Raw genomic sequence first — 23,398 nt, forward strand, 5'->3', positions numbered from 1 at the left:
GGAGCAGATGGTCGGGAAGGAAGGGGCGCAGCCGCCGTATCAGATGGAGTTGATACAGCGCTGTCCGGCTCACAGCTGACACCTGAGCCTCCATGGACAGCTGGGAGTCTAAAATGACCCCCAGGCTGCGGACCTGGTCTTTCAAGGGTAGCCGTACCCCATTCAACACCAAGTCAAAATCCCCCAGCCTCCTCTTGTCTCCCACCAAAAGTATCTCGGTCTTGCCAGGGTTTAGCTTCAGCTTATTCCTCCCCATCCAGCCACTCACCGTCTCCAGACATTTGGACAGGGATTCTACGGCCAACCTTGGTGAAGATTTGAACGAGAGGTAGAGCTGCGTGTCATCCGCATATTGATGACACCGCACCCCAAACCTCCTGATGATAGCCCCTAGCGGCTTCACATAGATATTAAATAGCATCGGGGAGAGGATGGAACCCTGTGGCACCCCACAACTGAGTGGCCACGGGTCCGAAACCTCCTCTCCCAGTGCTACCCTCTGGTACCTGCCGGAGAGGAAGGACTGGAACCACCATAATACGGTGTCTCCAATGCCCAACCCTTCCAGGCGGTCCAGGAGGATACTGTGGTCAACAGTATCAAAAGCTGCTGAGACGTCAAGGAGAACAAGGAAGGAGCATTCACCCCCATCCAGAGCTCTCCTCATATCATCTACCAAGGCGACCAAGGCCGTTTCTGTCCCATGCCCAAGCCTGAAGCCCGACTGAAATGGGTCTAGATAATCAGTTTCTTCCAAGTGTGCCTTCAACTGCATCGCCACCACCCGCTCAATCACCTTGCCCAAAAATGGCAGATTTGAGACTGGGCGAAAGTTGTTCAGAACTTGAGGATCCAAGGAGGGCTTCTTTAAGAGCGGTCTTATCACTGCCTCCTTGAGGGCTGATGGCATCACTCCCTCCTCAAGGGAGGCGTTCACCACCGCCCTGATCCCCTCACCCAGTCTCTCTCTGCAGCCCATAATGAGCCAAGATGGGCAAGGATCAAGTAAGCAGGTGGTCAGCCTTACAGATGAAAGCACCTTGTCCACTTCATCAGGAGGAAGAAGCTGGAACCGATCCCACAAAACCGGTTTGCCACAGGCCGCCTCTTACTAACTGTATCCACAGCGTGCAGAGTAACACACCTAATCTGATCAATTTTATCTGCAAAGTGCCTTGCCAAGGCCTCACAGGAGGCCTTAGAATGCTCCAGTGATTCAGGAGCCACAGGACCAACCAGGCTCCGGACCACTTGGAACAGCCTCCTGGGACAGCACTCTACAGACGCGATAGAGGCAGCATAATATTCCTTTTTTGCTGCCTTCACCGCCACGTGATAGGCTGAAGATACATCTCTAGCCCGTGTCTGATCGTCTTTGGAGCGAGACTTCCGCCACCGGTGCTCTAGCCGTCTCATCTCCTGTTTCAGAGCTCGTAATCACAGATTGAACCATGGTGCAGTCCGAGCCCTGTTCAGGGGGAGAGGGCGTTTCGGAGCCACCTGATCTAATGCCCCAGTGATTGCGGCATTCCAGCCACCCACCAGGGTCTCGACCGAGTGGCCGTTGGCATGCCCCAGAGAATCCCCAAGCGCGTTCAGGAATCCATTTGGATCCATAAGACGCCTGGGGCGGACCATTTTAATGGGTCCTCCACCCCTGCGGAGGGGTTGTGGAACCGAGAAGTCCAACGTCACCAGATAGTGATCTGACCATGACAAGGGGGGGGTGGATATACCCCCGACTTCCAGATCACTCCCCGGATCACTTAATTAACACCAAGTCTCTGCATAATCCCCTTCATGGATCACTGCCTTGTTGTGGCGAAGGGGCTTGCATAACTCAGTGAAGCCATAAGCTATGCCTTGCAGGGCCACCCAAGACGGACAGGTCATGGTGGAGAGTTCTGACAAAATGTGGTCCACTGGAGAAGGAAATGGCAACCCACTCCAGTATTCTTGCCAAGAAAACCCCATGGAACGTATCACAAGGCTAAAAGAGATGACGCCGGAAGATGAGCCCCTCAGGTCGGAAGGTGTCCAATATACTACTGGGGAAGAGCAGAGGGAATTTCCAAGTAGCACCAGAAAGAGTGAAGCGGCTGGGTCAAAGCCGAAAGGACACTCAGCTGTGGATGTGTCTGGTGGTGAAAAGAAAGTCCGATGCTGTAAAGAACAACATTGTTTAGGAACCTGGAATGTCAGATCAATGAATCAAGGTAAGCTGGAGGTGGTCAAACATGAGATGGCAAGATTGAACATCGACATCTTGGGAATCAGCGAACTAAAATGGACAAGCATGGGTGAATTTAATTCAGGTGACCATTGTATCTACTACTGTGGGCAAGAATCCCTTAGAAGAAATGGAGTAGCACTCATAGTCAAGAAAAGGGTGGCAAAAGCAGTACCGGGGTACAATCCCAAAAACGATAGAATGATTTCAGTATGAATCCAAGGCAAACCATTCAACATCACAGTAATTCAAGTCTATGCCCCAACCACTGATGCCAAAGAAGCTGAGGTTGATCGGTTCTGTGAAGATGTCCAACACCTTCTAGAACTAACACCAAAAAAAGGTGTCCTCTTCATCATAGGGGATTGGAATGCCAAAGTAGGAAGTCAAGGAATCACCGGGATAACAGGCAAGCATGACCTTGGTGTACAAAATGAAGCAGGACAAAGGCTAATAGAGTTTTGCCAAGAGAATACGCTGATCATAGCAAACACTCTTGTCCAACAGCACAAGAGGCAGCTCTACACATGGACATCACCAGATGGTCAGTATCGAAATCAGATTGATTATGTCCTTTGCAGCCAAAGATGGAGAAGCACTATACTGTCAGTAAAAACAAGACCTGGAGCTGACTGTGGCTCAGATCATGAGCTTCTTGTTGCAAAATTTCGGCTTAAATTGAAGAACGTCGGGAAAACCACGAAACCATTCAGGTATGACCTAAATCATATCCCTTATGAATATAAAGTGGAGATGAGGAATAGATTTAAGGGATTAGACCTGATAGACAGAGTGCCTGAGGAACTATGGACGGAGGTCCGTAACATTGTTCAGGAGGCAGCAACGAAATCCATCCCAAAGAAAAAGACATGCAAGAAAGCCAAGTGGCTGTCTGATGAGGGTTTACAAGTAGCTGAGGAAAGAAGGGAAGCGAAAAGCAAGGGAGAAGGGGGAAGATATACCCAACTGAATGCACATTTCCAGAGAATAACAAAGAGAGACAAGAAGGCCTTCTTAAATGAACAATGCAAAGAAATCGAAGGAAACAATAGAATGGGAAAGACTAGAGATCTCTTCAAGAAAATAGGAGATTTTCAAAAAGATGTTCCCAAAAAGGGAACGTTTTGTGCAAAGACAGGCATGATAAAGGACAAAGAAGGCAGGGACCTAACAGAAGCAGATGAGATGAAGAAGAGGTGGCAAGAATACACAGAAGAACTATACAGGAAAGATCTGAATGTCCCTGATAGCCATGATAGTGCAGTCACTGAACTTGAGCCGGACAACCTCGAGAGTGAAGTCAAGTAGGCCTTAGGAAGCATTAGTAACAACAAAGCTAGCGGAGATGACAGTATTCCAGCTGAGCTATTTAAGATCCTAAAAGATGATGCAGTTAAAGTGCTGCACTCAATATGCCAACAAATTTGGAACACTTAACAATGGCCACAAGACTGGAAAAGGTCAGTTTACATTCCAATTCCAAAGAAGGGCAATGCCAAAGAGTGTTCAAACTACCGTACAATTGCACTTATTTCACATGCCAGCAAGGTGATGCTCAAAATCCTACAAGCTAGGCTTCAGCAGTATGTGAACTGAGAACTACCGGAAATACAAGCTGGGTTTCGAAGAGGCAGAGGAACTAGAGATCAAATCGCCAACATTCACTGGATCATAGAGAAAGCGAGAGAATTCCAAAAAAAGTCTATTGCTGCAGCATTGACTACGCTAAAGCCTTTGATTGTGTGGATCACAACAAACTGTGGCAAATTCTTAAAGAGATGGGAGTACCAGACCCCCTTACCTGTCTCTTGAGAAACCTGTACGAGGGACAAGAAGCAACAGTAAGAACTGGACATGGAACAACTGATTGGTTCAAAATTGGGAAAGGAGTACGAGAAGGCTGTATATTGTTGCCCTGCTTATTTAATTTATATGCAGAGTACATCATGAGAAACGCCGGGTTGGATGAATCACAGGTCGGAATTAAGATTGCCGGGAGAATTATCAACAACCTCCAATATGCAGACGATACCACCCTAATGGCAGAAAGCGAAGAGGATCTAAAGAGTCTCTTGTTGAGGGTGAAAGTGGAGAGTGCAAAAGCTGGTTTGAGACTCAACATTAAAAAAAACCTAAGCTAATGGCATCTGGCCCCATCACTCCCTGGCATATAGAAGGGGAAGAAATGGAAGCAGTGACAGATTTTATTTTCTTGGGCTCCAAGATCACCGCAGACAGTGACTGTAGCCATGAAATTAAAAGACGCTTGCTCCTTGGGAGGAAAGCTATGGCAAACCTAGACAGCATAGTGAGAAGCAGAGACATCACCTTGCCGCCAAAGGTCCGTCTAATCAAAGCTATGGTTTTCCCAGTAATGTATGGCTGTGAGAGCTGGACTATAAGGAAGGCTGAGTGCCGAAGAATCGATGCTTTCAAACTGTGGTGCTGGAGAAGACTCTTACGAGTTCCCTGGACTGCAAGGAGGGTCAAATCAGTCAATCCTAAAGGAAATCAACCCTGAGTGCTCATTGGAAGGACAGATACTGAAGCTGAAGCTCAGATATTTTGGCCACCTAATGCAAAGATAAAACTCCCTGGAAAAGACCCTGATGCTGGGAAAGATTGAAGGCAAAAGGAGAAGGGGATGGCAGAGGATGAGATGGCTAGATAGCATCACCGTGGCAATGAATATGAACTTGAGCACACTCCGGGAGAGAGCGCAGGACAGGAAGGCCTGGCATGCTATGGTCCACGGGGTCACGAAGAGTCGGACATGACTGAACAACTGAACAACAACTCTGCATAATCTGACTGAAACAAAAACAGAATTCTGCCTCAACTAATTATGTTCCATGAAAAGTCAAATACAGCAGCTAATATAAATAATGGAAATTTACAGATATTCTTATTTTACTTAATTTATTCTGATTTTAGTAGTCTGGCAAGGACCTTTGCAGGGCACTAAGACATACCCCCTGACCACCATTTTGTTCAGTCGCAAATACACCTTCCTACATCTGAGATTCATCCTGTATTGCTATTATATTTTCAAGCCAGTATTTACAGCCATGAGGGCTAGGAACATGTTTCTGTTTTTTTTAAAAATGAAATTGAAAGCTGAGATCCTTATGATGCTGAACTTCTTACTCTGTGCCAGATTCTAGCACAATTGCAAAATGAAGACAGACTTGCCTGTCATTGCTGCTTCCAATTATTTCCTTGGGGTTTGTTTTTCTTCCTCTTACCCTAGTCTTTCCATTTATTTAATGGCCAAACTCTGAATTTCTTCCCGCACTGTATTTTTTTTTCTTTTGTGCCTTTGATTCCAACGTTCACCAATTACAGCCCAGGCATAGAAATACAGGTTCATGCTAGGTATCTCCAGAAACAGAGCATCTCATATAATTTTATAAATGTATTTATCATACAATTTTATTAATCCAGAAATATTATAGCATTGCCGTTAAGAATTAGAGGCCTCATTCCAGAGACACTTTGCTGTGTTTAAGTCCCATTGAAATCAATGAGGCAGAAATTAGCTTGGTGGTGGTGGAGATGACGATGATGATGTGTTATTTAGGAGCTAGCAAGGGTTGAATCCTCTTTCTTTTAGTGAAGTGACATATATTATTTGAGTCACTTAGCCCATGTGACGTACTTACTTATCCTTAAGGGCAAAATCCCAATTGCAGTAGGACTTCATATTCTTTTATTTGACATTTGACCTTCTTCCATTTCTGTGTTGCACTTCTCTTGGCATATGTTTTTAAGTTCTAAGTTGTGCAGACACAGAACATTGAAGACTGCAGTGCTGTGAACTGTGTTAATCTCAGTGAGATCTTAGCCCTAAGAAACTGGCAGTATATATTGACACTGAACTTAGTAGATGACATCCAATAGGGACAATGCAGTGGTCATTCTAGAAGCGGACAAAGCTTATTTATGGCTTCTCTTTCAAACTTCATAAGTAAATGTTGTCCACCTAAATAGTGTACGCCAATAATAACAATGGGCTCAGCCTCTTAAGAAGAACAAAGCTGACAAGCACTGTTGGACTTAAATTACCATCATTCCAATGGCGGGGTCTCTGCACAAATATGATACCCTGATGTTATGTGAAATCCTCTAATTAAACATGATTTTAAAACCAGAAAAAGGAAAGAAAATGAGATGATGAGGATAATGGGCAAGAAAGGAATGCATTTCAACGAAGAGTGAATGATAGGCGTACAGAGCATGGCTCCCTTTCTTCATTTGCAGATTGCTCAAGCTTGCTGTCTTTAAACTGTTTCAAATAATACAGTAACTGAGGCTCTGCAGTCAAACTGACAGTACTGAAGCTTAGCACAGCCTTCATAATTTTGTGACTGTTCTTACTGGCCATTCAAAACCTCCTAGTAACCAATATTTTGGATTACTACACACTGTTATGTGACTGTTTCTTCTATGCTTAGCACATCCAAGCAGTGAATAGAACAGTTGAAGGGATGATGATAGTCACAAACACGTGGGCATGTACCAGACAGCTGTGGTCCATCATGACTCCACTGTTCATATCAGATTCAAAACTGCAGTGAAATGCCCCAGTAATGTCTACCATATCCCCAATGGACAATGCATTGTAGTCTTGGTTCCTTGAAGTGAGCCTGCAACAGTTCCTGTTCAGCATTATCCCAAAGTATGTTCAAATCCCTGATACATTTAATCTCCCACATCCAAGTGCACTCTTAAAATGTTTTTTGTCCCTCATGAAGACTCAGAAGACCTTGTATCCCCCTCCTGGGCCACAGATGTTGTAGGTGCAGTGGATTTCAGTCTTGTGCTGTGAGCACTCAGTTTCTAGTTTTTGTAATGCCATTGTGTTGTTGTTGTTCCCTACACTAACTCCTGAAAAACTCATGCAGCCAGTAAACTCTCCTGCATCCTGTGCTCATCAGCAGGCTAAGACTAGGAATACTTCTAAGACCCACCACCTGGCATGAAAATTATTCTGGAGAGAGAAAGGGAGGAAGAACTGGAGAAATAAAGTATGCGTTCCAGTAGCAACCACCTTGTTGTCTCCAGTCATTTTTAGTATTAGTGCAGAGCACCGAGTCATCCAGGCACTGGCATAGGTCCTATGTGCACATCTACTATCATCATCCACTTGGTTTCTACTTGGCTAGTAGGTTAGGAATATTCAATTCACTGCTGCAAGATCTTAAAATATGAAGGGTATGATCGTCTCATCACTCAGTCTGGTGAAGTATTCTTGAAGACAAGGGGACTTCTTCACTGCAACTTTTCAGTATGCTGCCTTAGTGTACTGACAAATTATCTTTGAAAGTGTTTCCAGTAACATACTTTTTCTCCATGATTAGGTTCAGACAACACGCTGAGACACATCATGGGTTATTTAACCATGATGAGCCATGGCCCCCATGGGTGTCATTTGCATATGCAACCCCCACTTGGAAGTTGTCATGTTGTGTAAACCCGCCGAGCATGGGTTATATGAGGGTTGTTTAACCCATACTCGCCAGGTTCTCATGACATGACAATTCTTGAGTAGAGGTTGCATATTCAAAATGGCAGCCGCATCCACCACAGCCTCATGGGCTGTCATGTTGTGCAAACAAACCTAGTGTGTGAAAAAGCTTTGGGTTCATTTGTATCAAGAGGAGAATACTGTAAAATTCTGACCATACTTCTACATCCATTCATGGTTGTACCAATGCAACCATCTTTGAGACCTTAGGATTGTATTAGTGTAATCTGAAGGTGGTAGTGACATTGTAAGGATGTGTCTACAAGTATAACTTGTCCTCTATGATTTTAGACAGTATTTGTATTGACACAAATCGATATGTAGGTGATGCAATTCATGTAACATAGCACTCCATTACAAAACAAATGACCAGCAATAGCACATCCAGTTGTTTATTATTATTATTATTATTATTATTATTATTATTATTTAAACAAACAGATTTTAAGTTGCGTAATGTTTCGGCATAAAACACCACCTTCAGTCACCGAAACTGTTAAGAACAACGTTTAGGGTTGTTTTAATTCTGTACTAGCTACCGAAGAGGGAAGCATGTATCTTTTTATACTTTATAAATGAGTACATACTCCGTAAGTCATTGACATTCAGTAAAGATGGTACAGTACCTAACAATAGCATCTCCTTGAGTCATTTCAGAGCAGAAGTGCACTTATAACACAGTTTTAGTAAAGAAATGTATAGCTATGCTGCAAGCATTGTGTGAATACTTGAATAGTCATGCCTTCAGTGACCTCAAGGTTAGGCTGCTATAATGCATTCCATGTAGGGCTGGCCTTGGGACGCTGTTCAGAAGTTTCATTTGGCAAAGAACACAGACTTGCCTGCTGACCAGGAAGAATAACTGAGATCATATTGCATGCATACTCAAGGATTTTCCCTGACTCCTGGTAACCCTACATTCATCCATTCAGGAGGATAGTGCTAACCTCTAAATCTTCAAAAGAGCTTGAGCCCAGAATAGCGAAGAGTCCAACTCTTATGTCATACAGCAATTTCTAGGCCATTAATTGTGCACATGCATGCACACGTGTGCTCGCGCATGCACGCGCACACACATATATATATACCCTTACTGCCTGGATATGGCACATAGAGAGTAGTTGCCTCAGTATGAAAATCATTTTCTTTAGAGATTGAGGACTGTTTAGCATATGACTGTTTTCTTACCCAGAGATACGTAGGAAGAAATGTGTATACCATTGCATGTAAATGCTTCTCAATCATTGTACTGACATCAAAATCAACCATTGCACCAACATCAGACATACCCCCCACCCTAACCTAAAATTGCATCTCTGTATAGGAACCTACTCACAGGTTCCTATGCAGATATCACAGGTTCCTATACAGAGATATCTCCCCCCTCCAGCGTAGATGAGAGTCCCTCCCAGGTATTGATTGGGCCAGAAACCAGAGCACTAAATGTACTGCCACTCCTTCCCCATTTATACAGCACAGGAGGCTAGGTGGCTGACTGCTTTTTGCATCTCAAAAGCATGTGTGTGTGTTTTCTCCATTTATTAGAGTGAAAATGATCTTGCTCAAACAGCATGTTTGCCTTGAACAATCTGTACTGTAACCTCACATTCAGTTCTCTGTTCATTAGACTTCCTCTATAACTGTAATATTTTGCTTTCTCTAGAGGCTCTTCAAAATCTCCATTTTGTGTGGGCATCTCACTTCCTGTATACCTGTCTAATAGAAGGTCCTCTTTGGGTAGTGGAGGTCCTCCAATATGTTTTGATAGAAACAAACAGCTTTTTTAGAAAAAAAAACTTTATGCAACCAACCTTGCTATGTTTATCTCCTGGAAGGCCATAAAAGTGTAAAGAGGACACTCATGTTTTTAAGCATGTTGTCACATGGCAAAGTGCTGCAGCCCAAGTGTGGTTTCCTGACACAAATTTATCACAGATCCCCTTACACTGAAACGTGTATCTCCCCTTCTCATTTTATGGTGTTGCCTCAGAGACATGTATTGGGCACACAGCAAACTTACTATATGTGGAGTATAAATCAACTCTAAAAGACCAAAACATGCCAGTTCCCAATATATTGATCAGTTTCCATGGTGTTTCTTTCTATGCATCATTGGTATAATACGATGCAGAGTATATTATAGCGGGTTCCTATTTGTGATAAGTGTAAAGCTTGTAGCTCTGCGTCTAGTTATTGCCAGCTCTCTTAATTTTTAACTCAGGAGTTCTGATAACTGTTCATAATTCTTCAATTCTCTTGCCTCCCTTTCCCATTCCCATGCCCCCCTCCCCAAGTTATATAAATACGTGAGAATATTGGTTTTGTTTTTATTTTTAACTTGGATTTTCCTTCTGGATAGGAAAAGACATGACCAGTGCTTTACAGCAGTTGTTCAAGAAACATAAAACATAGTTTTTCTGAAGTCCAAACCTTTTCAATTGTACAGACTATCCAGAAAGATCCTATTAATTTGTTCTATTTTTTTATGCATATTTATAAGTAGAATGGGATTTTTTTTCTTCCAGTTTTATCTAGGACGTGTAAATTATGCAGCTTTTAAAAACATACAAATGTAAATGAAATTGAAGATTAATAGGTTTCTGCAAAAGCCACCAAATTCCATACGAAAAAGCAGGGTCCGTGATTCATAGCATGATCACAGCTGTGTAAAATTCTATATACACCATATATAGGTCTCGGGGGATGTTTTCATAAAATTGCTTAACACTATTAGTCTTTATTAAGGATATTTTAAAAGATGGATTAGGAGATCTGTGGTTTGCACTGGCAATGTTGTGGTATTTACAAGTTGGTGCCCCTATAGAACACATGGACACTTTGTCCTTTTATTGTACTTCGTGTGATTTTTGTGCTTTTGTGGTTGTGACAGAAAAATGTTGATAAGTCTTCCAGACATGGAAACAAAAAACACTGACATAGCTACGAATCTTCCATTGATCCTAACAGACTGTTAACATCAGTGCCTGGTTTTTCACCTGTTCAAGACTGCACAATCAGTTGATAACAAGACAACAGTCTTAAATCATTCCATTTTAGGAACAGCTGGGTGGGATATAACATCAGTTGTAAATGCCCCCTAGTGAAACTTGTCCTCAGATGGACCTTCTGCCTTTAGTATGAAGCTGAATAGTTTACTGAGTAAGTAAATTGGTGGTATTGTAAGCTCCTAGTCTCTCTATTATTTTTAAACTGGCACATTATTTCTCTAACTTAGCCTACTGCTAAGAGGAAAAAACAATTTCTTGAAAGATGCTTTTATTCACTTCATGGGAATATTCACAAACAAGTGTTGTCATACATGACTTTAACTGATTCATATTTTGATATTAAGACTGCCATGAGAGAGAGACGGACCGACCGACCATACAATACAGCTTGTTAGGGCTCTTGTGCACTTATTTATATCTGCTCGTTGAAAGCGCAGAGGTGGTTGACTCAACGACCCTCTTTTATTTCTTTTCAGATAGCCACTTCTGTAGTGGGTATTTTGTTTTGTTTTTAATTTTCTTTGAGATAGTATGTTGCTACTTCAAGACACTCATCAGATGCAGCCTGTGACTACTTTTTTTATTATTTTTCTTATACCTTACCTCATCCTGCTTCATGCCATCTCTGCAAAAGCCAAAATAATATAAGTAATACTGTTCTATGTGTATTACATTTCATTTCATTTATTTTGTTTCTATACTGCACACAGGGTCAGCCATACCATTCTGCAGGCTCATGCACCCATATCAGGCAGTGACGCTGGAGAAGTGGCGAATTGTGCCAGGAGGGTCTGCTGCCTCCTCCAGCAGGTGCCCCAGAGAGCCCCGCCAGCCACTCTCCCAGCACAGCATTTGACGCTGCAAGAGAGCAGCTGGCGGGGCTGTCAGCAAGACCTGTGTGGCTGGAAAAAGTGGGCTCGTGAGTTCCTGCAGGTTCTTGGTCAGGTCTTGCCAGATCCCACAGGAGCCCGCTTTCTCCATTTGCACAGTGTGGCAGCAAAGGTAAGCAGGGCAGGGTGGGGCACAGCAGCGAGAAGGAGGTCAGCAACATGGCAGCTGTTGCGGCGGCACAAGTTGTGTCTTGATTCAAGCAGCAAGAAAGCTTGTGTCAGCCCTGACTGCACAATAACCAAAGTATACAATATGTGTATACATACACACACACACACACACATACACACACACACGAATGCATATATAAACACACGCTCCACCCTTCCAGGGGGCTCTGGGCAACAACCCAGCTTTCTGCATTTCACATTTATTCTCGCAACGGTACTATGAAGTTGATAAAGCTGAATAGTTGTGACTGGCCCAAGACCACTCAGTTTCATGGCAGAGTGGGGATTTGAATCCTGCTCTTCCTCCTCCAGGTCTGGCAGTCTTTCCACTATACCACGCTGAGCCTATCAGAATGTTTTTTTCAAAACTCCAAAGTTACCAGAATACATGGTTGTCCCCATACCCCACTGTAAGTAAACCTGAGTAGGCGTGACTGCAAGAGCCGCGTATTCTTCCCCTTTTATCCAGCCTTTTATTTCCCTCCCCTCCTTCCATTGTATCGTCTGTATCAAATTCTAGACTGTTAGCCTTTTGGGGTAGGGACCTCTCTTTTTGTACTTTGTGAACTGCCGTGCTTATTGATGGTGCTGTATTAGTACATAAAATAAAGGATAACAATAGTAACATAAAGATTTTCTATTTTTACTTTCTGCAACTGCTGTGGGATTGTGTGTGTGTGTGTGAAGAGGGGTTGGGATTTAAACTTTACACATTTGAGGAAGCATCGTAAAGCAAGACTGATATCTCAAACCTATGCCAACCTGTGTCTGATATCTGGGTGGATCACTCCACTAATTTTGGCAGTCCAGTAACCACAAATAAAACAGTGTCACAGCACTGTTTTACACCAACATTGCAGGCAAATATGCTTCTGCAATCATTCAGGGATAGCCTATTACTGGAATGTAAACGTTGATAACATAGCCAGTGTACCACTTCAGATACCAGCTTTCTTGAAACAGGCTCATATTCACTATCAAAAAATTAATGTATGTTGCAGCATTTGGAGAGTGATCTAGGATCAATGCAAACTACATTAATTTCCTACATCTTGATTAACCTCTGCATTTGAAAAATAATAGATGTATCTTTCTACCTATTTCAAATATGTACTGTGGCATTCTTTTCCTATGGAAGATTTTATTTCAAACAACTTTCAATTGCATATCTCACATTTGTATTTCAATAAGAAATGCAAAATATATAAGGCTTATATTTATTGGACTGTTGCGTGTCGGCATACAAATAAGTAAACTTCCAGCAGAATTCGGCCCAGTAAAACATATAAAATTGCCAATTTTGTTCCCTGGGGGTAATAATGCAATAACCGTCTATACTGAATTGTAACACATTCATATGTGTTGAATATGAGAGAAAAAAACAGGATTTCCAGCTTCTGCTTCCAGCCTCATGCATGGCTATTATTTTACATCTTTTTGTTTTGAAGCTTGTAACATGCACATTTTTTTCCAGAAAGCTTTTATTAAGTGTTAATATGAATGTGGGCATAAAGGTGCAGTATTCAGTGGAACTCAGACATTTTATATTTATAAAAGTCATTAAGGTTATGGAAATTGTCAGAAAAATAATTTCTTTGCTTAAGAAATTTTCATGAAGAAGTTGAGTAAAGATATTTCAAAACATGGTTCATCAGTTAATGTAACAGATACATTTCCCTGAGCACCACATGGCCTGGATCAAAGCATCTCATGACTTGGATCAGTGCAGCCAAATCATTACGTATTGATTGGAATCCTGCTACAGGCTTAACTCTTTCTTGTTCAGAAGGATCCACACACACACACGCACGCACACACATTTTGTTTGTTATTAAATGGTATTTGGGGTTGTACAAAAACAGTGATGTTGCTGCAAAACATAAAGGTTAATTATGCCTTCTGACCAACTGAAACAACATTCTTTTGTTAAGTTCCTTGTTATAATGAATTTTATAGTATGAAGAATGAAAAAAGCTACAAAGAAGGCATTAGGACAAGAAAAAAGATACTAGTCTGTCACTATAGTGTTAAAGATGCAGCAACACTGAGGTATAGCTTTGTTTTTTATTACGTAGTAATTTTGGGCATCTAATCCTAAAAATTATTTAAAATGCAAGTACAGTGGATGCTGTAAATAATGCAGTGTTCAAACAATTTATGTATCAAGTAGGACATCAAACTATACTGCTAAATATTCCCAACGTTCACTTCCTATGTTTATTTCAGTTCTTCACAAACTTCTAATTAATTAATCAGACAAATACAACCTGCCTGCTACAAACCCTGCAAGGCTTGTGACTGTTCTGTTGTAAAGCTCAAAAGAGGGCTTCATGAGACAAATTATTTGTTCATTCCTGGGTATTTCATTTTCTATATGTATTATACCTGTATGTTTTGCTTTCAGCGCCACAGCAAGGTAAATTCATTCAAAGCATCGCATTATAATGCTTTCCCACTTTTTTCCCCCTCATTCTTTCAGTTTATCCCACGAAGAGCACTCTCATAGCCATCCACTTTATGGGCATGGAGTATGCAAATGGCCAGGCTGTGAAGCAGTATGCGAAGATTTCCAGTCTTTTCTAAAGTAAGAATATTTTTTGGTATTTCATGTATTTCATTAAGCATGATTCTGCTTTAGGATGAGCTTAAATACCTCCTGCTGTCAATGTCTTCCCTTCAAAAGTGTCCATTGTAAATACACATAATGTGTGAGTCCCATTGTCCTCGGTACAGAAGGACATTTACGTATGACTGCCGGAGGACCTCATTCAACAAAGTCTGAGGTCAATAACGATTGGGTTCAGCTCTGCTGCATGTGTGGATCACATCCAGTAGTGTTTGGATTTTCATGACAGTGCTCTGCCAACCATCATTTTATTACATATGTTTTTCCCAAACCTTGAGTCTAACATAGAAGTGTAAGCAACAAAGTCATAATTTAACATTTTTATTTAACTGATTATGTAATTTTTGCCTGTTTTTATTGAATGTAGAGTTGACAAAATTTCATGCAAAATTAATTTGTGTCAAATATATAAGAAATGAGCAAAGTCAACACTACTAAAATTAAATTCTCATTATATTAATTGAGCTCCTGTAGTTTGAGCAGTCCTCTCCCTGCTGCCAATGAAAACAGTTTTTCCTGCTGTATAGAAGTTGCCTTACTGGCTAGTTGGTACTATATATACAGGGATCCCAGCACATAAGAATAGTATAGATTGTACTAGCCCTACAAGTATTCTATTTTTGTATTTACCATTGAAATGTTAAGCATTCAACTTTTGGTATCCTGCAGCATTCCTTTTGTAACTAGTTTCATAGGTACTTGCCTCAGAGGATGTAGAATTTATGCATGACAGAGGAGCAGGATTACGACCATTCCATCCCCCTTGTATGCCTCTGGGCATGCTTCATATAAACACATTGGACTTAACATTGTAATATGGTTAACATGTGTGATCTTGTTCCATGTTCAAGGTGGGGCAGTAAATGTGCGCTTCCCATCACACACTTTATAAAGGATTATAGAAATAATTCATACATACATATCCGTATCTCCATGTTACTTTTAATTCATAGGGGACAATTCGCTTGCTTCTGGCCCTGCAGCTCCTTGGAGAATTAAGTACACACACACACACAGAGGAAATTTCTTTATTGGGAAATTCACTACCGGGCCAGATTTAAGGTTGTAGCACCTTAAGTCCTAAACAACTTGGGACCAGGATTCCTGAGAGAACAGGATTCTCCTTTACCAGCCTGCCCGGTCACTGAGGTCATCCGAAGGCATGCTCCTGGTGGGCATGCTCCTATGGCCCGATTGGAGAAGAGCCTTCAGTGTGGTGGCCCCCTTTCTTTGGAACTCCCTGCCCCTCGACCAACACTGGGTTGCTTCCAGTGCCTCCTGAAAATAGCACTGTTCCAAGAGGCATTCTTTAACTGACCAGATACGATTCTATTGGCATTCTGTTTTTAAAAATCATAATTTTAATATGGTGTTTTAATCTTTATTATTTTACTATTTTATCTTTTATGTTCACCACTTTGAAATCTGTTTTAGATATGGAATGGTATACAAATATTGTAAATGAATAAGTAAGTAATTAAGTGCATGAGCAGATTTTGTTAGCTATTCCTAGTACTGTCTAGCTGACTCAACTCAGAACTATCTTTTCACCCCATGACTCAAAATTGCCGTTTCAGGCTCCCATATTTACAAGTCTGCTGTGGAGTCTGACCTGTGTGTTGCCAGTTCACATTGCTTCCCTGGTCTAGAGCTCTGTCATAGTATACATGGAAATGCTGAGCCCGCTACAGTTTTTGAAGGGATGCATGTGCAGAACTGTTTCAGTTCAAGTGAGACAGTCTGGTTTGACAGGTTTGGGACTCCTTTTTGTTATTTACCGAAGTCACATACCAACTCACACTGAATATTGCTTTACTGGTTTTTCTGCTTACAAAGGAAGTATTAATCAGCATGACTGGTTTCTGTAGAATCTGGTCATTGGGTATTGCCACAGGGAGAGGGAATAATGCAGATTTGCTGTTCCGTGTGCCTTGTTGTGTAGCCTATTGGACATTGTCAACAACTGATGGCATGTTGTCTTTTGACCTCTCTGCCTACCACATGCTAGCTACATTAACCTATTACATTTGCACTCATCTCATTGCCATACAGAGGGCATAAAGCTCTCTTCAAAGGGGCCTTCCTTTTATAATGCGCTCAACTCTCCCTGATGCAAGAAGTTTGAAACTTCAGCACAGTGTCCTCATCCTTCTTTCTCTTTTTTAATGTAACAGCTGCAGCTGTTAGTTAGATTTGATTTGATATCCAAAAGTCCTTGTAATAAAATTACAAGAATATTCATATGGATTCATACAGACTCTGAATACCATTCAGAGATTCGGACAGGCGAGGGAGTATGAGACCTAAATTATTATTCTTAGGGGTTTTGCTTCCAAGAAAGGAATATAACCACTAGTAAATCAGAAATGGGGGCTTTGACCCACTTCTATGCTCATTCTGTAGTGTTTGTTCCCAAGGATAGGGACACTACAGAGTCTTTGATTTTAAAGATAAATACTGTGCAAATAACAATCCCAGTTGTCTTTTGCCCAAAGCTAATAGGATAACTCATTGGTATTAGCAGATACATAGTCTACTGTACATATTAATTTCCCTTTTTCTTTTCAAAATAAGTTGCAGTTCTGCACAAGGTTTTGCTGGATTGCTTCTCCCCTGCCCCTAGACAATCAGACACTGGTAGCCATGAAACCGTACCGTCAGTTAGAGCTAACTGCAGTCAGCAGGTGATTCTGCTAAATCTAATGAAAGCAACGCACCTTGCATTGCCCAGAATACTCCGGTAACATAAAAACAAAAACAAGCCAATTTTTACTGCTGTGATAAAATGGCCTCATTCTTTGCTGTAGAAAACAGAATAGGCAGACTTTGTATGTTCTATCTCAAAAACATATTTTATGCTATATAATAGGGGAGGGAAGGAATGCCCTACAGAGGAGCCACTTGGCGTCCATCCGTCCGCCCGCCCGCCCGCCCTTCCTTCCTTCCTTTAAAGGTAGATGCTATTCTAAGACAGGGTTGAAAACTTTTTTGAATTAAAATACACAAGTGCAGTACACCATTCTGAAGCATATGTAGTCGTTTCTTATGCATGTACTCCCAAGACTTGTTTCATAGCGCATCTTTTGGGGCAGGGATAGGCAACCTGGTGCCCTCCAGATATTTTGCACATCAGCTCCCATAATCCCCGACTATTGCCCATGCTGACTGAAGCTTATGGGAATTGTAGTCCTAAATATATGGAAGGCACCAGGTTGACTTCTCCTGGTCTCCAGAGCCTCATGAAGGGCATTACGAGGTGCAGAAATGCCCTCCGTGAGGCTCTGAGAACAGAAATTCACAGTAAGACCAATTTCCATTTTCTCCAGAGACTCAAAGTCTTTGAGAAAAAAATCATGGCAGGGGTAATTTACAGTTTGGGGGATATGGGAAGTTATTTAGTTATTTCTTTCATTTATTCATTTCTATACTGCCTAATTGCCAAAGCTGTCTGGGTGGTTCATAAAAATTGCAACCCCAAAATACAACATAACAAAACATAATATAAAGACTTTAACATACAAAATGTAAAACAATTTAAAACAGCTAAGACAGTTTCAATAAGGTACTGGGACTTGATAAAACAATGTGCATTAAAAACCCCATAATATGCCGTCAAATACCAGGGACTAGAGGACTGGCACCAAAAAGTTGTTGGCTCCAGGTGGGCCTCAGTGGGGAGAGCATTCTATAATCAGGGGGTTACCACAGGGAAGGCCCTCTCTCTTGTTGCCATCTTCGAAGCCTTCCTCTGAGAAGGAACTTGGAGGACGGCATCTGATGATGAGCTTAGTATACGGGTAAGTTCATACTGGGAGAGGCACTCCATCAGGTATTGTGGTCCAAAGCCATGTAAGACTTCATAGGTCAAAACCAACACCTTGAATTGGGCTCGGAAACATACAATGGAAGTGGACCAGAATCAGTGTGATATGTTCCTGGTCCCTGCTATCAATCTGGCTGCTGCATCTTGCACAAGTTACAGCTTCTGAACTGCCTTCAGAACAGTTCAGAAATGTGCCCCACATAGAGCACATTGCAATAATTTAACTTGGAGGTTGCCAGAGCATAAACTACTGAAGCCAGGTTCTCCTTCTCCAGATAGGGGTGAAGCTGGGTCACCAAATGAAGCTGATAGAAGGTATTCCATGCCACTGAGACCACCTGAGCCTTAAGTGACAAAGATGACTCCAGGAGAACCCCTAAGTTATGAACCTGCTCCTTCAGGGGGAGTACAGCCCCATCCAGAACAGGCTGAACACCCTCCAGTATTTTCCAGTATCTCTAAACCCTGCACTATTGTTTCATCTCCTCCCCCTGCCCCCCCCCCCACACACACCTTGCCTGTTTTGCGAAATGGTCTGTGTTCACAATCCAAACATAATACCAAGCCATAGTTTGTAAAAGCCAAACCATGGTATAAAATTATGTCTACACCTATGCCAGATTACAAATCATGTGAAAGGCTGCTAAACCAGAATGTAAAACCATGGTATGAAGCTGGGTTCCAAATCACAGGTTTTCCATTATGTCTGAATTCACAAACCATTGACAAACCAGTTGTGCCCCTTGCTCCACCTTGAGACATTGCTAAATGATGGAGGAAGAAGTTAACTTTTGAACCTGAGTGCTGAGCAAGGGGAAAACAAGCAGGCATGCAGCTGCATGATAATGGCAGACACTGTTGGGACATAGTTTCAAATCTGAATTGACAGACACTACCAAAAATGGTACTATGAAAGTCCAGTGGGGCCCCAGCAATAGTTCCCTTTCATTTATCCAGTACAATTTACTTTGTTGACACTGTGTGTGTGCGTGTGTGTGTGTGTATAGTTAGCATCTCATAAGTGTAAATCGCTTTTGCAGTAGAAAGCTGTAGGCTGCATAGTATTTATGCTTGTGTATCTATGCGCCGGTGATGTTGCAGTGTTCAGAGCAGTAACACCTTTAATTGGAATATATTTTAAAATTGTGCGAAGAGAAAAGTCACTGGAAAAGACCCTGATGCTGGGAAAGATTGAAGGCAAAAGGAGAAGGGGACGGCAGAGGATGAGATGGCTAGATAGCATCACCGATGCAATTAATATGAATTTGAGCACACTCCGGGAGAGAGCGGAGGACAGGAAGGCCTGGCGTGCTATGGTCCATGGGGTCACGAAGAGTCAGACACGACTTAACGACTGAACAACAACAACAAAATTTTAAAATTGAGGTTTTTGCCAAATGTAGATGGAGGCTCGCTGGTAATCTGCTTCATGTGAATTTAACTTTTAATAAAACTAAGGAAGGCTTGTGTGAAAGAAATGTATTCGGCACACTCTGCAATGTTTTCACAAGTGTTTTTATCATGGTAACATCTTGTTTACTTTAGTTGCTTGCCTAAAACTACTTGGAAGATGTTAAGAAAACATTTCAGGAAAGCTTCTAAAAGAGGCTTTTGTTTAGCAGCAACTATGAGGCTGCTCAGCTCACAAAGGTGTTAACTTTCAACCCCTTAAGCACTTCCACATGAAATTCCAGTAACTATGCTTGTGGTTTTGGGGAGGAAAAAGTACACATTAAAGAGACCAGGTATATGCTAATACATGTTGAAGGAAGGCCGGAAATCATAAATTGTTTCAAATGCATTAATTGCTATTATTTGCATGTCAGAAAGTTTTAGAGCTAAAATTACTTCTGGAGTTAACAAAACAGAGACTTATGGTAAAATTGGTCCCACATTATAGAGGAAGAAGGTGTAGGGGAGGAAAGCCTATCGAAGCTATATATGGTTTTAAAATTCAAACACATGGCCCTTGCCAGTTCACTTCTTCAAACATTAATAAAATAGATGGCTGGCTAAAGGTGTTTTATGCTATTAATCCACTATAAATGCTGACAGGATGACCAAAGTGTATGAAATCTGTTCAGTGTGAATATACCTTAACTCTTAACAGATGAAAAAAATAGTTCATTTTATTCCCAAGATTGTCAAATGTGTAAGTTGGAGTTCAGATTTGAATGCCACAGGTTTTTACAGCATCCTTATTAACCTTGCTGACATTGTACGGAAGTTCAAGACCTTTCCAATCCTTGCATCTCTTAAAAAGGTCAGAGTGGCCTAAATACCACACTGCCCTCTAGTGATGTATATAATATTAGAAGGAAAAGTTTTTAGTGAAGTGTCCCAAAGATATTATTGCAGGCATCTTTACCCTGCATTTTTTTAAAGTAGGTAAAGAATTAATTTATTCTTTGTTTTAGTTCTTTTGGGTTAGGTTTCTGAAAGAACAAATAACTATGAAATGTGCATCTCTCTATACACTTAGGGTATTTGTTGCATGCTGCATAGACTTCGAACTAAAGCTGTTGTCTTTCATAATCACATATGAGAGTTGAAGCCAGTGCTTAGTTTATATTTCCCACTGTTAATTTCCGGTATCTAATCAGAAAGCATTACTTAAGATACAAGGTTCATCTTTGTTTCATACTTTTTATTGACACCATCTCCCACATTATTGCTATGTCTAAATGGTAAAATTTATTATTAGCAATAGTGTCACAAAAGTCTGAGACAGCGATTTTCCTTTCAATAAAAGTAGTTAAAAACCTTTTAGAAAATCCATAATTTTGATTGCTGGTACTTCATAAATGTATAACTGATACTTTTTAGCTGTCTCTTTAGGGGAAAATGAGTTTTATCACCTGCAGTACCTGGGTTAATGAAATTGTATGTTGGAATTTAGCCAAAATGAAAGATGAGATCATTCAGTGGTACTAGTATTAGCAACAGGTCTCATAAAAAGCATTGACTTCTTTAGCCAAGTATCATTATAACGGTGTGAGTATGTGATTATTTGTCATTTTCAAAGTTTTTGTACTTTTGAAAGAAAACTAAAATGTTTCAGTGAAAGTCCAGTGACCTTTAGCTAAGCTGAAAGAAATATAGACATGTCCATCATTGTTTAGAAAATGAATTTGCTGGCTTTGAATGTGAGCCTCAGTTTCCTGTTCAGCCCTTTACAAAAATACAACTCTCAGTTCAAATTTTAAATAAATGTTGCCTTTCCTTCTCTTATGTCTAATTGTTTGTGTAGATATTAGCCCTCCAGGAAATCCCATACTAAACAAATACGAATCCAATAGGATCTTGGTTGTTGTTTTTTAAATATAGGCAGGCCAGGATATTGTAGACAGTTACGGTGATTTGTTAAAAAATTGCAACCTGTGTTTATTTTATGTGCACTGCCTGCTTTCAAAGACAGAATATCAGCTGTCAAAATTGACTGTTTCAGTCCAAAGAGAAGCACTTGATTTACTCCTTTTTAACCTTGACTTTTTTCACTTTTTAGAGAATTCTATATATATGTATCTTCATATGGTGATAAAGGAGAGCTGTGTTGTGCCCTGACACAGAAGCTTAAATTCAGGCCCTTTACTGAAGACTCTTTCGAGATGTGTAAGCAGTGCAGGAATCCTGAAAGGCTGTCAGGCGAGGGTGTTGGTTTGAAATGTGCCTGGAATCTCTAACCAAGCTCGCCTTCAGATACTGCAATATTTTCCTCCCTAATGCACGATTAGTAATTTTCCCCGTTAATGATTTTCTTCCAGGGGTGGAGTTAAATAAACACAGAATCTAGTTGAAATTAGCCAAATAAGGCTAACAAATAAATATGTGGCTTATGCATACAGCTGTTTGGTGTGTGTTTAATTTTAAAGATGACATATGTCTGCCTATGACTCCATTTATATCCTGTGGAATACAATGCTGTTTAGATACACTGCTACATCTGCACTTAATTGCAAAACTGGAAGTAGGTGATTGTGCCAAATTTTTGATGTCTCAACTTAACAATAGATGTGTGAAAAATGCAACTGGTTAAGCTGCCCATTTTAATAATCAATAATAATAACTGCAGCACCACAAAGATGTGTTTTCCTGTTCGCCTGTTGTTTTTGCTTGCTGTGTGCTAGCATGCTTTTTATATTTGCATTATCTGAGGTCTAAAAAAGTGACACATGCCAACATTCATAGCCATTCCTGATGTCTCCACACTTCCCTAGCCTTTTTATTTCAACAGCATTTCACTGGGGCTGCATTAGAGGCCATTTGAATATTTCATTTCCTATTAATTATGCACTGTGACTCTCAGTGTCATTATAAAAAAGAGCCTAATGTAACAAAGGATGAAAAGAACCATCAAGCAGTGTGACCAAAAGAAAATATTCCAAAGCTTGTCACGTATGACCGGCTTAACATCTCTAATTTGAAATCCATTGCATTCATCTTAAATTAAAGCTTAAGGATTCTACCTTTACCTTGTTTCCTTTGCTGCATGTTTTAGGTGGCTGAATTTTTAGTTTAAAATATTAATGGATTCTGAGGGTAGAAAGTCTTTTTTGTCATCAAAATATGCACAGCATTAAGTATTTAGTTATATCTGTAATTTTTGCATTTCACCTTTACACCCGGTTTAAAGACGTAGCTGTTAATGAGAACTGTGCACTTCAGTTAATAGGTTAATAGCTATTAACTATTCAGCTAATAATTCTTAACTATTAATCACCACAACACACTCTCTCTCTCATTTTATTGGTGTTATGGAAGGGAAATGTAGTTGTAGGTGTTAATGTATCAAAAAGAGGTGGGGGGGAGAAGGAAGAGGGTTTCTTATAGCATTTCAGCACATAACGACAGTTGTAATCCTTTTTATTAAATGAAGCCTCTTTTTACAAATGTTCATGCTTTATCAATATCATTTTTGGATATATGCATTGTAGAGTTGGGGTGCAATGTACCAAGAACTTGTGTGCTAGTCCAACCAGAAAACCTAATCATACTTTTGTCCAACTGGTATTTGTTCCAATAGAGTTCATATAAGATCCCAATGGATTTTGATGATAGTCATATTTTGCCAAACCTTTTCTTAGAGATATGTGACACCAGACCATGACATCAATACACATTGA

The 23,398-nt window shown here is 40.8% G+C and overlaps 1 protein-coding gene across 49 annotated transcripts in view; it reads left to right on the forward strand.

Annotated features, from left to right (window-relative positions):
* The window catches only part of FOXP1 (forkhead box P1), a 724,900-nt gene that overhangs the window by 634,399 nt on the left and 67,103 nt on the right, over positions 1-23,398 (forward strand). For all 49 annotated transcript variants that reach the window (XM_084840386.1, XM_084840360.1, XM_084840382.1 and 46 more), the window contains one exon: positions 14,306-14,410. In XM_084840386.1, the coding sequence (XP_084696512.1) occupies positions 14,306-14,410 (105 nt within the window). The remainder of the gene's footprint in view (positions 1-14,305; positions 14,411-23,398) is intronic.

The sequence above is a fragment of the Heloderma suspectum genome, chromosome 2, assembly GCF_057233095.1.
Source record: "Heloderma suspectum isolate Gila_16-S chromosome 2, 16-S_ref, whole genome shotgun sequence".
Taxonomy (NCBI): Eukaryota; Metazoa; Chordata; class Lepidosauria; order Squamata; family Helodermatidae; genus Heloderma; species Heloderma suspectum.